The sequence below is a fragment of the Oratosquilla oratoria genome, chromosome 29, assembly GCF_046742065.1.
Source record: "Oratosquilla oratoria isolate Oo_2021 chromosome 29, ASM4674206v1, whole genome shotgun sequence".
Lineage (NCBI taxonomy): Eukaryota > Metazoa > Arthropoda > Malacostraca > Stomatopoda > Squillidae > Oratosquilla > Oratosquilla oratoria.
Window position 1 is genome coordinate 23,912,634 of NC_134805.1, and position 15,000 is coordinate 23,927,633.

Genomic DNA, 15,000 nt, shown 5'->3' on the forward strand with positions numbered 1-15,000 from the left:
GGCTCTATTACTCTCGTAAAAACTCTTGAATGGTCACAACAACTTTCCTCCTATTCCATATATCTGCAATACCTCCCAAAGTGTCTTTTTGTCTACCCTGTCATAAGCATTTTCCAAATCCATAAATGCCCTTTTCCTAAAGCTTTCTTACATATCTACCTTACCACAAAAATCTGATCCACGCAACCCCTACCTTTCCTAAACCCACACTGTTCTTCAATTACTCCCTCTGTTCCTCTCCTAATTCTCTCAATAAAACCCTCCCATAAGCCTTCCCAACTACACTCAACTAATTAATCCCTCTGAAACTACTACACTCACACTTGTCCCCTTCTTCTTTGTAAAGTGGAACTATACAGGCACTCCTCCAGTCCTCCGGCACTCCACCCTCCTTTAGACAAACATTAAACAACCTCACCATCCAGTCCCTCATCACTGTACCTCCCTATTTTAGACACTCCGCATGAACCCCATCTAACCCAGGTGCCTTAACTGCTCTCATCATTTTGATAACTGCTTTCATCTCATCTTTCTTTATTTCTCCCCCATTTTCCTTATTAATCACTTTCATTTTCTTAGCGGTTCCTACTGCAACTATCTTTTCTTCCCTATCCTCCCTCACATTTAGCAATTCTCTAAATATTCTGCCCATCTTCCTCTTACTGCCGTCTCTTCCATTATCATCTCTCCATCTGCACCTTTTACCTTTTCTTCTCTACTTGATTCATCTCCTCTTTCTCTCTTAATTTCTTTCCAAAACATATTTTTATTACTTTCATAATTATCTGTCATACTCTTACCCCATTTCACACCTGCTCTCCCTTTTGCCTCTTTTATCTTATGTTTTATTTCTCTTTTCTTTTCTTTATACCTCTCGTATGATTCTCTCGTCCTATTTTGTAACCAGTCAATGAATGCTCATTTCTTATTTTCTACAACCTTCTTTTCTTCATCGTCCCACCACTCATTATCTTTCCATCTATTTCCTCCCGTCCACCTTGTTCCACACAGATCATCTTTGCACACCTTGTAACTCCCCCCTTGAGACATCCCCATTCCTCCTCCACTCCTTGTTCTACTTTATCCTTCACTCCCTCTCACTCCTCTCTCAGCTTCTTGTACTCATTTTCTTTTTCATTTAAGCAGTTTACTCTAAACACCTCCCTACCTTCTGCCCTTTTCCTCTTTCTCCATCTATCCTCCACTCTCAACTTGCCTTCCAACAAATGATCTGATATTCCCCAACTCTCTTCCCATAGAACATGTACATCCAAAACTCTTCCTACTCTTCTCCTGGTTACCACTATATAGTCCATTAAAGCCCTATCTACCACCCTTCCATCCACCAACCTCTCCCATGTGTACTTATGCTTTACTTTCTTCCTAAACACTGTACTTACTATCATCAGCTATCTTTCTAGACATATCTCCACCATTATCTCTCCAAAACGATTTTTCCTGGTACTCCATACTTCCCAATCACTCTATTGTTTCATCTCCTATCCTAGCATTGAGATTTCCCAATACCACTCCATTGATATTTCTCTCTAAATCCTCTATGCACTCATTTAAATCTATCCAAAAAGCCTTCCTTTCTTCTACACTCTTCTCACTACCAGGCTCATATGCACTTACAAAAACCCACATCTCCCTTCCCAGTTTCACCTTCATCCACATTAACCTTGAAGAAACCTCCTTCCACTCTACCACACGTTTACCTATCTCTTCACTTACTAGTATAGCCACCCCTCTCTCAACTACACTCCCAAACTCAAACTCGCCCTTCCCTTTCAACTTAGTTTCACTCAATGCCAACACATCCATCTTTCTTCTCACAAACACTCTCCCTATCTCCCCTTTTACTCTCATCTGTACCACATCCATGCACATTAAAAGACCCAAACATTAGGGCTCTGGTTAGAAAACTATTTCCAGACCCACTTTTTTTTTTTTTTTTTTTTTTTTTTTTTTTTAAAGAAATGTTCCCTTTGGGGCTACAGAGAGAAGGATGCATAGGTAGATAGATAAATAGATAAAATAATAGTAATAGTGATGGCCCTTGCAGCTTGAGACCACGGCTTGTTTTACTTCTTGTTTGTACAATGTTTTTTATATTAATGAAATTGTGTTCATAACTGTATTTAGTCACGTTTTTGCAGAAACGCCCACACACAGTAAGTCCTTTCTATCTATACTAAATTTAATAGTAATGGCTCTTGCAGCTTGAGGCCACGGCTTGTTTTACTTTTTGTTTGTACATTGTTTTTGATATTAATGAAATTGTGTTCATAACTGTATTTAGTCACGTTTTCGCAGAAACGCCCACACACAATAAGTCCTTTATTTGTGTATATATCAAATGGTATTTCTATCGTCTTCACTCGCATCCCCTAAAATCCCAGTCTTTCATGCTTGGGTTTCTGTGATATTTACCACAAACATTTCTGTAATTGATAGTGGAACTGTCCTAACAAAATCTAAGAAAGTATTAGAAAGTTGATCAATTCTATCTAAACTGATTTCTTCTTAGCGACAAACGATTCCGTTTTGCCTGATCAGATCACTGCCATTTTGTTGCAAGTGTTCATGAAAACATTTGCCGCTATTTGTCAAAGGCATTCAATACCTAGCCACATCATAGAGTGAGTAACAGAGTAACGGCTGAGAAGTTAAAAATAGATAATGCCTACAGAACACTGGTAAGGCAAAATCGGTAGAATTTCACAAAAGAGTAAAAACTAATCACATTTCACAAAAGAGTACTGGATAGTAGATATTAATCGCATTTCATAAAAAAAATACTGATTAATAGAAGCTAATCGCATTTCATAAAAGAATACTAATTAATAGAAGCTAATCGCATTTTATAAGAATACTGATTAATAGAATCTAATTGCATCTCATAAAAGAGTACCGATTTGTAGAAGTTAATCGCATTTCGTGAAAAAGTACTGATTAATAGAAATTAATCTCATTTCATAAGATAACACTGATAAGTAAAAGCTACTTGCATTTCATAAAAGAGCACTGATAAGTGAAAAAAACATAAAAGATGTCTGATAATGATAGTTCTTTGCACGATAACATCTTTCTGTTTCACTTGGCTCCGAAAATGATCAAAGAACAAACTGGTTAGGTGAGGTTAGGTTAGGTAAGGTTAGGTTACGTTAGTTTACGTTCAGTTAGATTATGAGGTGTTGTTAGGTTACGTTAGGTCGCGTTAAGTTAGGTTCTAACCTAACCTAACCTAACCTAACGCAGCATTAGATTACATAATGTTGGGTTACGTTACATTGCGCTACATTACGTTAGATTAAGTTAGGATATGGGTGATACAATGGACACCTATAGGGTGGCAAAGACCATATACACACAACCCTACAGACACGCATACATATTCTGGCCTGACCCCCCCCCCCCAGGCCGAGTGAATTACATCATGTCACGAAAACATACCACACAAATTTAGTGGATAGTGTCACTGGACGAGGTGGGTTGTAGAGGACAATAAACAGGTCTTGTACACACACACACACACACACACACACACACACACACACACACACACACACACACACACACACACACACACACTCCCACTCCCCAGATATGGGGAGGGGGGTTAGATGTGGGGATGGTAAAATATGGCATGGCCCCAGCACTTTCAAACTTGTCATATGAAGAGAGACTAGCTAAATTGAAGTTACCAACTTTGGAACAAAGAAGAGAGAGAGGCGACCTACTGACCATTTATAGAATCATGAAAGGCACGGAAATACTTGATAGAGAGGACTTACTAATTTGGTATAAGAGAAACGCAAGAGGACATAAAAAAAAAAACTCAAAAAAGATAGTTATAGAAGAGTTCTAAAAAAACAGTTTTCCACACAGAGTGGTGGACACTTGGAACAAAATAGACGAAACAATAGTGTGTGCAAAAACCATACACGAATTTAAGAGCAAACTAGACACTGCGAGATAGAAAGGCGGGACACCACGACCTTAGCTCCCCTTCCCGTAAGATGCAACTAGGTAAATACACACACACATACATACATTCATACACACACACACACACACAGACACACACACACACATACGACTCGGTGGCGTAGTTGGTAGAGCACTGAGCTGCCACAATGGTGGCCCGCAGCTCATGGTTCGAATCCTGCCCAGGGCCGAAATTATTTCGGTACCGCTGCGCTTCGGGTCGTTACTCTGACTCTCGTGGGCGGGGAGTTGGGTGTGTGTGTGTGTGCAAGGTCATAGCATTACCCATAGATCGGACCTACGAGCTCTGAGCTCTCTTCCAGGAGGGAAATAGCTGTCGATCACGAGTCCAACACGTGATCCAAAGAACAAGTGAATACACACACACAAGGGTCAATGAAAGTGGCATCTGACTATTTGGATGAGGAAATGATTAAGAAAATAATAGTTACACTGATGAGACCAAAATTGGAGTATGCTGCAACACTATGGACACCCAGTACTAAAAAGAATATAAAGAAATTAGAAAGAATACAAAGAGCAACGGCAAAGCTGGCACCAACACTCTCCAGATTGACATACGATCAAAGATTGTCCAAATTGGAACTACCAACTCTGGAACAAAGAAGAGAAAGAGGAGATCTACTTGCTATTTATAGAATCATTAAAGGAATGGAAATCCTAGATAGAGATGATTTATTAAAGTGGGGCAGCAGAAAAACAAGAGGACATGAAAAGAAACTCAAAAAGGATAATTATAGAAGAGGTCTGAAAAAGAATAGCTTCCCACACAGAGTGGTGGATACCTGGAATAAATTAGATAAGGCAACAGTGTGTGCAAACACTATTCAATAATTTAAGAACAAACTTGACGGTGAAAGATACTAAGACGGTCACCACGAGCATAGCTCCCTTCACGTATAATACAACTACACACACACACACACACACACACACACACACACACACACACACACACACACACACACACACACAGGTCATCTGGTTTGAATTTGAACGTTCAATCCCACGCCTCTCCCTCCCTCCCTTCTCCTCCTTCCACTTAGACGTAGATGACTGTGTTCTTGCTGAACATTTGTTTGCCTTTCTGTTCTACTCAAAAAGTTTAGAAGAACATCTGGTCTAGGATAGAAGCACTGGTAAACTAGAATCAACAACAACAACAACAACAACCTCGCGTTTGGTCATTGAACTCTGAATTACTGAAGAAGTGAACTACTGATGATTAATTAACTGTTCATGACAAGTTCGACTGAACTGCAAATTAATTTCCTTAATTAACGTGATTAAAACATTTGACTAGATATGTCGCTATCATTTTCCCGCTATCTTGAGCACAAACATATAGACGACAGAAAACGTGAAATTATGACAAATTTCTCATTGGCCTGAAGTTTGCATTTTTCTTTTGTCGTACAGTAGTTCATGCAACGTTTCTAATTCTGAGAGAGAACAATTATATCTCACTAATAGTATGAAAACCCGGAGAATTGAAGATTTACTAGGAAATGTTTTTTGGTCTGCGTGATGTGAGACAGATACAAATCGTCCGAGTTGATTTGTACCCCTAATCGATCACGACATGCAGTACTGCAAGTGTTATATAACCTGACGACAGTCACAACACACAATGCAGATCGTGTGTATTATTGGGAAGATTTAGTGAGACATGTTTCCCTCAACTGAATAAAATCACTTAGGTCAAAGGTGAAATTATCGCGAAGACTCCCAGAGGAGAGGATATTAACCAAAAACGAATAAATAATTCTATAAATGTATAGAATCGCCAAGCTTGTGCCAAACTAGGCCCTGAGGTGATCGTTATATGGTAAATAAAGGAACAAACAAACGAACACAGCTCCTGACATTATAAACGGTTACGTTTTTTCTTTCTTTCTTTTTTCTTCAACGCGGACTAAAATTCAGGAGGACAACGATACAACAGGGGACCGATATAGTGGTATAGATTGTATTTGTATGGTGTCTTTTTCGTGGGGTGAAGTATGAAACACTCCGAGCAAGTCCCCCTTATCGCCATGAATGATCAAGATTGGCGAGCGATGGACTAAAATACATTTCTCTCTCTCCCCTTTTCCTCCACCCTTCCCCCTACTCCTCTCTCAGCCGTGACGTCATTCAGGGGTGGTTACTAGAGTACAAGGGTGCCAGATATGGGGAGGGCGGGTTAGATATGGGAAGTGGTTAATATGGCATAGGGTATAACAGAGCGAGACTTCCCCCATCATTATCGTGGTTTCGTGTATCAATATCGTCGTGGAATACACACACACACACACACACACACACACACACACACACACACACACACACACACACACACACACACACACACACACACACACACACACACATACACACATACACACACGCGCGCGCGCAAGTATATTTAATTAAGACTATTACTCCAGTGCTGAAGAGTCACTTCTTCATTAATGACATGAATAAGAAAAGGCCTTGCCATCACAGGACAACAGCAAACGAATTGGATAAACAGGCAATGGAATTGCCGTGCGGACGGGCGGGTTAAGAGAAGACCTAGAGAATAATAAATATACCTGAAGTCTTTGAAAGCAATGGCGAAGATCCAAGTGCATTTGATAATGGACGAAAAATTGTTTGACGAGAGAGAGAAAAAAAAATGAAGGGTGAATGTCGACAAGAATCGTAATAGCGTTCATTTAAAATGGCTACGTGTGCAAAGAAAGAAATTAAACTTATGAACGTTTCCAATTATAAAGCCGTTGACTGTCAGAAGTTTTCGTGAACGGTAGCAATTACAAACCACCTTGACCGTTGGGCGTGGCCAGTTTGTCCTCACCGAAAGTACAACGCTCCTGCTTCGCCGAACCAGGTAATGAAGGACTTACGCCAAGAGGCGCTTAATCTCATCTGAACAAAAGAACAGGAGGAAGAGAAGGAAATGTTCTTCCAAGATACCAAAAGGAGATACTCTGTTAGGTAGATGCGATAAACTGAATCTAAATAGAATTGAAAGCCGACATGCAATCGCGTTAATGTATATCATTTCTTTGCGCACGGGAAATTGAATTTGCAATTAAATGCAGAAACGGATGGCAAGCGTGGTTAGATATATGCAGTGACTACACAAAAGGAACGAAATACGTTGCGCCAGAGTTGGGATATGCCCCCGTGTCTTCAAGCGATTTTATTCATTTTTGTCGAACTCCCTTGGTAGCCCGATCTCAATACTGACACTCTCCGTGTCTGGTGACACATTTCTTTGTCATTCTGGTTGCTGCCAGTCGATTCATTTAAACTTCTGTGCAAGCACTTAAATAGCTTTACGCGAAAAATCACTGTTGTCAGTACAAGCTGGGAAAGTGACCCGATCCTTCCAAAATAAATAAATAAATAAATAATAAACAAACAAACAAACATAAATAAATAGAGTAAGTAAATGGTGAATAAATCAATAAATTAATGAATAAATAAGTAAATACTATAAGGAGCGAAAATAGAAAAGAAATAAGGAATGAGAGTAGAACAGTTGGGAATAGGTGTGTGCTTTTGACTTTGGCTACCTCTCTTATAAAGGGGAAATAAGACCTTGGTATATAGATAGATTATTAAATTATCCATTATAAATGATGGATAAATAGTAAATAAATAGATATATATATAAGTAGCTAATTGAATGAATAAATAAATAAATAAAATAAGTAATAAATAGATAAATAAAATCTATGTGGAGAGACAGGAGAACGCGTAAAGTATGTATGTGTGCGTGTGTCGAGGCAAATGACATGTTCGTATTAAAATACTCTGGAATAAAGACAAGTGTCTGGATATTCCCTGGAACAAAGTAGCCACACTTGCTTGTCTCCCAAAAATGTAGTGTAATCATGCAATTACCCTGTCTGCATTTGAAATGCCTTCGCAAGTTTCAAACTGTCTCTGCCCGTTTCGCTAATGATTGTTATGACTCGCTCGTTTTGTTTTTGTTTTGTTTTTGTTTAGTGTGTTTCAAGGGATATTGGATCCATGTATGATAGCTGCACACATGCACATGTGCATGTAATATGTAGTATACATACTCAGAAACACACACACACACACATTCGCACACAGACATACATGCACACACACACACACACACACACACACACACACACACACACACACACACACACACACACACACACACACACACACACACACACACACACACACACACACACACGCACGCACATATATCATTTTCAATTAAGTGTAGTAGTGGATGTCATTGACTGCGAGTTTCCTTGTCATTTGTCATAATGATTATATCATTCTTACGCTTTATTGGATCTTGTTTCGAGAAGTAACCCGAGCTATGAGTAATGTCAAACCCATTACTGTTTACGTTGTGTAATGGGATTATTACAAACAGACACAAAGGCCACAGTCCCTCCCCCACACCTTTTTAGGGGGGATAGCCGAGTAAGAACCCCCCCCCCCGAGGAGCTGTCTGTACGTCAGGCACGGTAGAACCAATTCGAGTTTGATCAGGTTTCACATATACAAGGAAGTCAAACAAGTTTTCTTGGGGGTGATTAATTACCGTATTTATTCAAATGATGCAAATGCCACTTGATGGAAGTGTTGAGATGTTATAGCCATACTGATGGTTTGGCATACTTTGGCTACTGATGGTTCTGGTGTTGTTCCCTCCCTGTGCATGATTACCGAGAGTAAAGCGATATAGTTATGTAATCCTCTTAAGTTAGCATACGGCATGTCCCTATGAGTTGCTGTTGATTTATGTATCCAGATGGCGTATGATAGTCGCGCGATCATATAGACTTCTTTGATCACCTCACTACTAAGTAAACATTGTCCCTATACATTGTTGTGGACTTATACGTCCAGATTACATGTTAGCGGACGATCATGATATGTCCTTTTTTATTACCACTCTAGTACGTAGATATCATGTTCCTTATGGATTGCTGTTGGTTCATCAACAGAAATGACACAAGTTGTTAACCCTTCCCTGCGAATGGAGTGTTTTACATAGCTAAACAAAATCATCTAGAAGCACTGTTGCCACATCAACAGGCGGACCTACCACAGCGAAATATCGCCAATTGTTTTGATTAAAATGAAATGCGAGGTGAAGAGGAAGACACGTTTACATAAAATAAGAATGGAAATAAATCAGGTATAGTCACTCTTTAAAGCTGATAGGAATTTATATGTGTTATTTGAGGCTCAAATATACTTTGGCCGTTATACCATCTCGCAAACAGGTGACTCGTTGTACAGAAAGGGCTGGAGATTAAGATACCCATCTCTCTGTTAGACAAAGATTTCTAAACGACTGTGCTTTGCATGCTTACTTTTTATATTTTAACATACCAATAGGAAAAGACGAACATACATATACCAAAGGCTTTTTCTCCCTCACAAGGGAGGTAACAACAACAACAACAAAAAAACGTATAACAATGAAAAATACAGTTCTAGATTCATGTACAAGAGGCTCGAATCACAGGCCAGTTCGCTTGGTTTCACTCACTTATGCCAAGGTTGAGTTCGTTGTTGTCTTTGTTCGAGGTGACGTAGGAGTAGACGTAGGTCTTCTCGCGGAAGTGGTGAACCCAGATCCAAGAACAGACTGAGAACTGGGAGGTCTCGAGTTCGCCTCCCTGAAGCTGGAGAGTCGCCGTGGAGTTAACGGTCGGACGGTTGCTGGGCTGGAAAAAGAGCCCTGTCTCGCATCGTCCTACGGAGGAAATTAGAGATGGACAAAGAAGTTTTACATGGGATTCTGCAGTGTCCGTTACACTCTCGTCAGAGAAGATTGTACATCGTTAGAAGTGACTTTAAGTTTACATTGCGACTTGTACAAAAAATTGCATAACGTGCATTACTCCGTCTCACATACGCTGCGTTTGCGAGAACTATAAACATATCGCAAGGCTAAACGCTTCAAAATATTGGAATTTGGCTCCAGAAACAAATATCTAATCATGGCCAGCTGTATGTTGCATGCTCAAGAATGATAAATCGTAAGCATTTATACTTGTTAAAAAAGAAATAAGCCAAATCGGCTTCTTCAAATTTTATTAGATTAGTTTGCGAAATTGAACGAAACGTAAAGTTTGGAAATCTCGACAGTAAATGTTAGCGACAACTTCAACAATACTAAATACTATGAGGATTCATTCTAACTTTAAACACGCGTCAACTTATTGAAAGAAATTCTAGTATATTGAAATAACTTAGGAATAAAGTTAGAATAGCAAAGAATGGGTTATGGGGGGGGTTAACTCTTAAACTCGTTCTCCCAAAAAATATGAAAGTATTATTATAATGATAAAGGTAAGGGTAATAATGACAGCAATAATGATAATAAAGAAATATATATTAATTATAATGATAATGATGATATTGACGATGATGATAATGATATTGACGATGATGATGGAAATGATAATTGTATTTATGATAATGATGATAATGCGTTAATAAAACTTCTATGATAAAAATTATTAGAAATATTATACAGGTACTTTATAATAATTTATACTTTTTGTGTAATAAAGATTAGGTCATCACGTGTCCTGACAAGACGATCGTGTAGAAATATAAGTAGAATGAAGAGTATAGATGAGTAAAACCTTTCGCTATGATAGAAATAGTTTCTCAGACTCCAAATTCTCCATGGCTGAGGACATTTCATTCCATGACGAAGTCGATAAAAAAAGAAAAAAAAGAAAATGAAATTGTAACAATTGTACTCTGAAATTAATATAACAGACGTTAATTAATGTGCATCTAGAATAGAATTTGTATAGCAACCAATCTCAACAAGAGTTGGTTTGTGGGTTTGGATTTCTTTTTCTAGGTCCTCCTGAGGTACAAATTATGGAAACACATTTATGAAAGCGTCTAACTTGACGTATTTGTTATTAACTCCATATCGGATAGCACAATGTCAAAACAGCTTCATGAAAGATCAAACAAAGCAAAATATTCTGAAAATGATGAGGGACGAAGGGTGGTGAGTGGGCAGAACGCTTGATCTTTTAGTGAATGTATTGTTTACCTATCGTTGTTATGGCAGCAGTTCTCGCGTGGCCGTATTTTGTCAAGGAATTTAGAACCCTTCGTAGTAACGAACCATTTACTCTGTACTGTGATTAACCTGTTCAGTGCCTGCAGGCTGTTCTTTTAATTTCCATTGCACCCTTCTCCGGCTGGCAATTCTCTTATATTCTGGATCCCTCCAAAACATTCTGCTCAACCTTGTGGCAGCCTGTGGGAAGCAATCGCTATGGCTGAAATGCACACTAGATCTAAAACAGCTCGCCCTACAAGTGAAATGGGGTACTTCAAACTAGGGGACGGATGATGTTGAGGTTCAGGAAGAGTTACAAATGATGTTGCTCACCAAGGCTGCTTAGGCACGCGAAGAGAAGAAGAGGCAGGAGCCTGTGGTGGAATTGAGGTTGGAAATGTTTGGCATGACTATAGCTCCTGGATTGTCTGAAATGGTATCTGTGGAGTAGGAATTGGTGTTTAGAGGGGACTGAGTCGCGTCTCGTGAGGTGATGAGTGTGGTGGATCTGGGTTTGGTGTCTGGAGGGCTGCTGAAGAAGATTCCTGTGGTGGCGTTTCTGGAAACGGCAGCGAGGATGGGTCCCGACCAGCGAATGTAGATATTTAAGGTCATCGGGGTCTTCGTGTTCAGGGGGACTGTTAAAGCCCCAAGTGGGCTCGTCATCAAGGGTGCTGAGCTTGGCATTTAGTGAGCTCAATTTGTTGTGTCCAATGCGGTTGTCGTTGTCCTTTCTCGTGTCCTCTTGACAGGCGAAGTAGTTTCTGCCAGATGTCTGGTCCTGGGACTCCATTCTTCTCTGCAAAAAGAAAATGGCCGCGTTAGTACAAAGGATTACAAAGGCGGAGCATACTGACAGGAGACCTTTTGGTCCATATCTAGGTCGGATGCGAAAAAAATAAAAATAGAAATAAATTAATAAATAAAAACTATAATAATGTAAATAACAAATAAGATACATAAATAAATGCATAGGTATAGTTAGATAATAAACAAACAGATAAATAGTAAATAATAATAAATTGACATATAACTAATTAAAACTATATTCATTTCCACACTAGCTTTCTTCGTTGTTTTTTTTCCCTCGTTGGTTCTAATCCCCATCTCTCCTTCTTCCCTTTTCACTTTCCATCCACCCTTTCTTTTCCTTTTTGTATCACAACCAATTTCTATTTCTTTTCCATTCTGTAGCTCTTTCCCTCTTCCTTGTCTCCTTCCATTCCGTTCTCCTTCCTCCCTTTTCTCTTCCCACATACGCTCTCTTCTCTTCCTTTTCCATAAAACCCATTCATTTTCTTTTCCATCCAGCAATTCCTTTTTCCACATCTTCCTTTCTTTTCTGTCTACCTTTCCAGTCCGTTTTTATCAAACTCAAATCCTTTGCGTTCAATGTCCTATTCTCCTCTCTATATTTCTCCTCCATGGATCCCCCCACCTCTTCCCTCACCCACTTCACACTCCTTAATTACTCCCTGCACCCCTCCCCCACTCCCACCCTCAGTAAGCACGCACATCTTTATATTTAACGAAGGAAAAAGGTCTAATAACGTAGACAACGACCAACTGTCGACGACCTGCCCGTTTGGACCCCTGTCCTTGCCTGTTTGTTTGTTTATACATTTCATTTTGTTTATTTCTATCTTTTATCTCCTCTCTTGTTTCGTATCTAGAAACCTAAGATTTCACACCTACACTGGGTCTCTCTAAACTTGTTCTAAATTCCAGGTACACATGTAATTTAGGTTTTATCGACTTTGTACATAAACTATGAAACGACGGGGAGGCATCTAAGAAATATATATAAATGGCTCATGGCGGCATCTGGAATAATATGTATAAAGATAATGCGTGAGGCTTCAGCAAAAGCCCCAAGTCTCTAATTCTAAATCTTAAGTCTCAATGAACCTAAAGAAAAAAAAGAGGTGTTGGTAGTCCCAATGACAGAATATAAACCTCCACGAACGCCCCGATCCCCATTTGAGGCTGAATAATGGAGCAGCAGGTTCAGGGAAATGAGGTGGAATGATTATAGATGAGAAATGTTATGAAAGGGAGGTGTGTGTGTGGGGGGGGGGGGACTCGCCCACGCGAGCAAGAGTAAAGTGGACACAAGTCGCATCTTTACAAGCTTCGCAATGTGTCTGTTAAACACACACACGCACACACACACACGCACACACACACACACACACACACACACACACACACACACAGAAATATAATGTAGCACATTGGTAAAATTAAACTTACAAACCACTATCGGAAAGTAAGATAAGAAATATAGGATTCTATATATTTCGATTCCTTCATAAAGAAAAAATCCCCGGTTACAATACCTCAAAAGGTCAATGGCCACTAGACTACATTACATCGTTAACAGTGACTAAGTTGTTATCTAATGTCATTGGACCAAACTCAAACAATGATCACTCCCAATTTCGTCCCTTTTTTGTACACCATCTATCTGTTTATATATTTTGTACTGTATCTATCTGCTGCAACAGTGGTCAAAATATACAGAACCTTCCACTTATTTTGCGATAGTTATAAGTTTAATGAATGAATAGATAAAGAAGTTGATAAAAATAGAAAAATAATAGATGAACAAATGAGTAGATAGCTAATGTGAGAATCAACACCGTGTCAGATCGAAACCTTTATTGGTACGACGTTTCGCTTGTTACAGCTTTTTCAAATACAGACATATGGTAAACACTCTGAGTACATATAGGCCGACGGGGAAGGAAGGGGTGGGTGTAGGTGGAGGGGCCCCTCCACCTACACCCACCCCTCCTTGATAACCTCTCCCAGTCCTTCCTCGTCGGCCTATATGTACTCAGAGTGTTTACCATATGTCTGTACTTGAAAAAGCTGTAACAACGAAACGTCGTACCAATAAAGGTTTTGATCTCACACGGTGTTGATTCTCACAGTGTTGTCGGCTTTTGCCATTGTGTTTAAATAGATAATAATGATAATGGCAGTAATAATAATAATGATGATAGTAATGACGATGATAATAAGAACACTTAGATAAATGAAAGATAGATATTGAAAGACTTTCAAAGTCACTTTTACATAAGGTAATGTATACACTAATGGCCTTTTCCCCCTTGTAAGAGGGGTGGCCGATTGAAAGCACGCCTCGACCTCTTCGCGCCAGAAAAATACAGGAATAATGTGGCGGTATTCTTATCCCCCGCCACAGGAGCATGGGTAGAGATCTGTTTCGAAGTATGGAAAGAAAAAATTAATATAAAATGTTGAGTGACTGTGGTCCATAGAGGTGTCAGCTAACTCGTCAAAGTATTGACTGCATCTAATCACGTGGCTAACATGGGAACACGTAAAATGCAAATTGATTTCATCTCCTTTGAAAGACTTGCATAGATGCCTCTTCCAATGCATACGACAAGTCTTCATCGGTAATTAAAGTTGGTATTATAAGATTATTTAACGAAAATTAACATATAATTATGCAAATTATATGGGATATAATCGGTGTAATCTGATCACGTGACACGAAAAGATTCATCTTGCAGAACTCAGCACCATGAAATCGTCTTGGAGACGTGACCAATTCTGGACCAGCCAAGCTTCTATTAGCAAAACTGGTTGAAAAAGAAATATGTCTATATTCAAAGGGAAAAAAATGTGACGAAAGTATCAAGTAAAGAGAAGATATGGTGTAAAACTATGAAAGTTATTCTGTCGTCCAATCAAAGAAAAGAAAGGAAAAATGGGTGAACATTCTAATACTTAACCAGATATCAAGCTCACATTACCAACGGGATCTGTATCATGAAATTTCGGTGTAACTTTGGTTAAATTTGTATGCTAATTTTCTGTATTCCCGGATTAGTATCTACAATACATTCTTCTTCATTTGTCTTTTCTCCCTC

At 39.2% G+C, this 15,000-nt stretch overlaps 2 protein-coding genes across 2 annotated transcripts in view; both read right to left on the minus strand.

The window, feature by feature from the left end:
* The window catches only part of LOC143040827 (uncharacterized), a 42,894-nt gene extending 31,622 nt beyond the window's left edge, over window positions 1–11,272 (minus strand). The window contains exons 1-2 of the mRNA XM_076212265.1: window positions 11,173–11,272; window positions 9,551–9,757 (exon numbers count right to left, since the gene is read on the minus strand). Coding sequence (XP_076068380.1) covers window positions 9,551–9,757; window positions 11,173–11,272 — 307 coding nt within the window. The remainder of the gene's footprint in view (window positions 1–9,550; window positions 9,758–11,172) is intronic.
* Window positions 11,273–11,408: 136 nt separating this feature from the next.
* The window catches only part of LOC143040828 (uncharacterized), a 20,999-nt gene continuing 17,407 nt past the window's right edge, over window positions 11,409–15,000 (minus strand). The window contains exon 2 of the mRNA XM_076212266.1: window positions 11,409–11,894. Coding sequence (XP_076068381.1) covers window positions 11,409–11,888 — 480 coding nt within the window. The 5' untranslated portion in view covers window positions 11,889–11,894. The remainder of the gene's footprint in view (window positions 11,895–15,000) is intronic.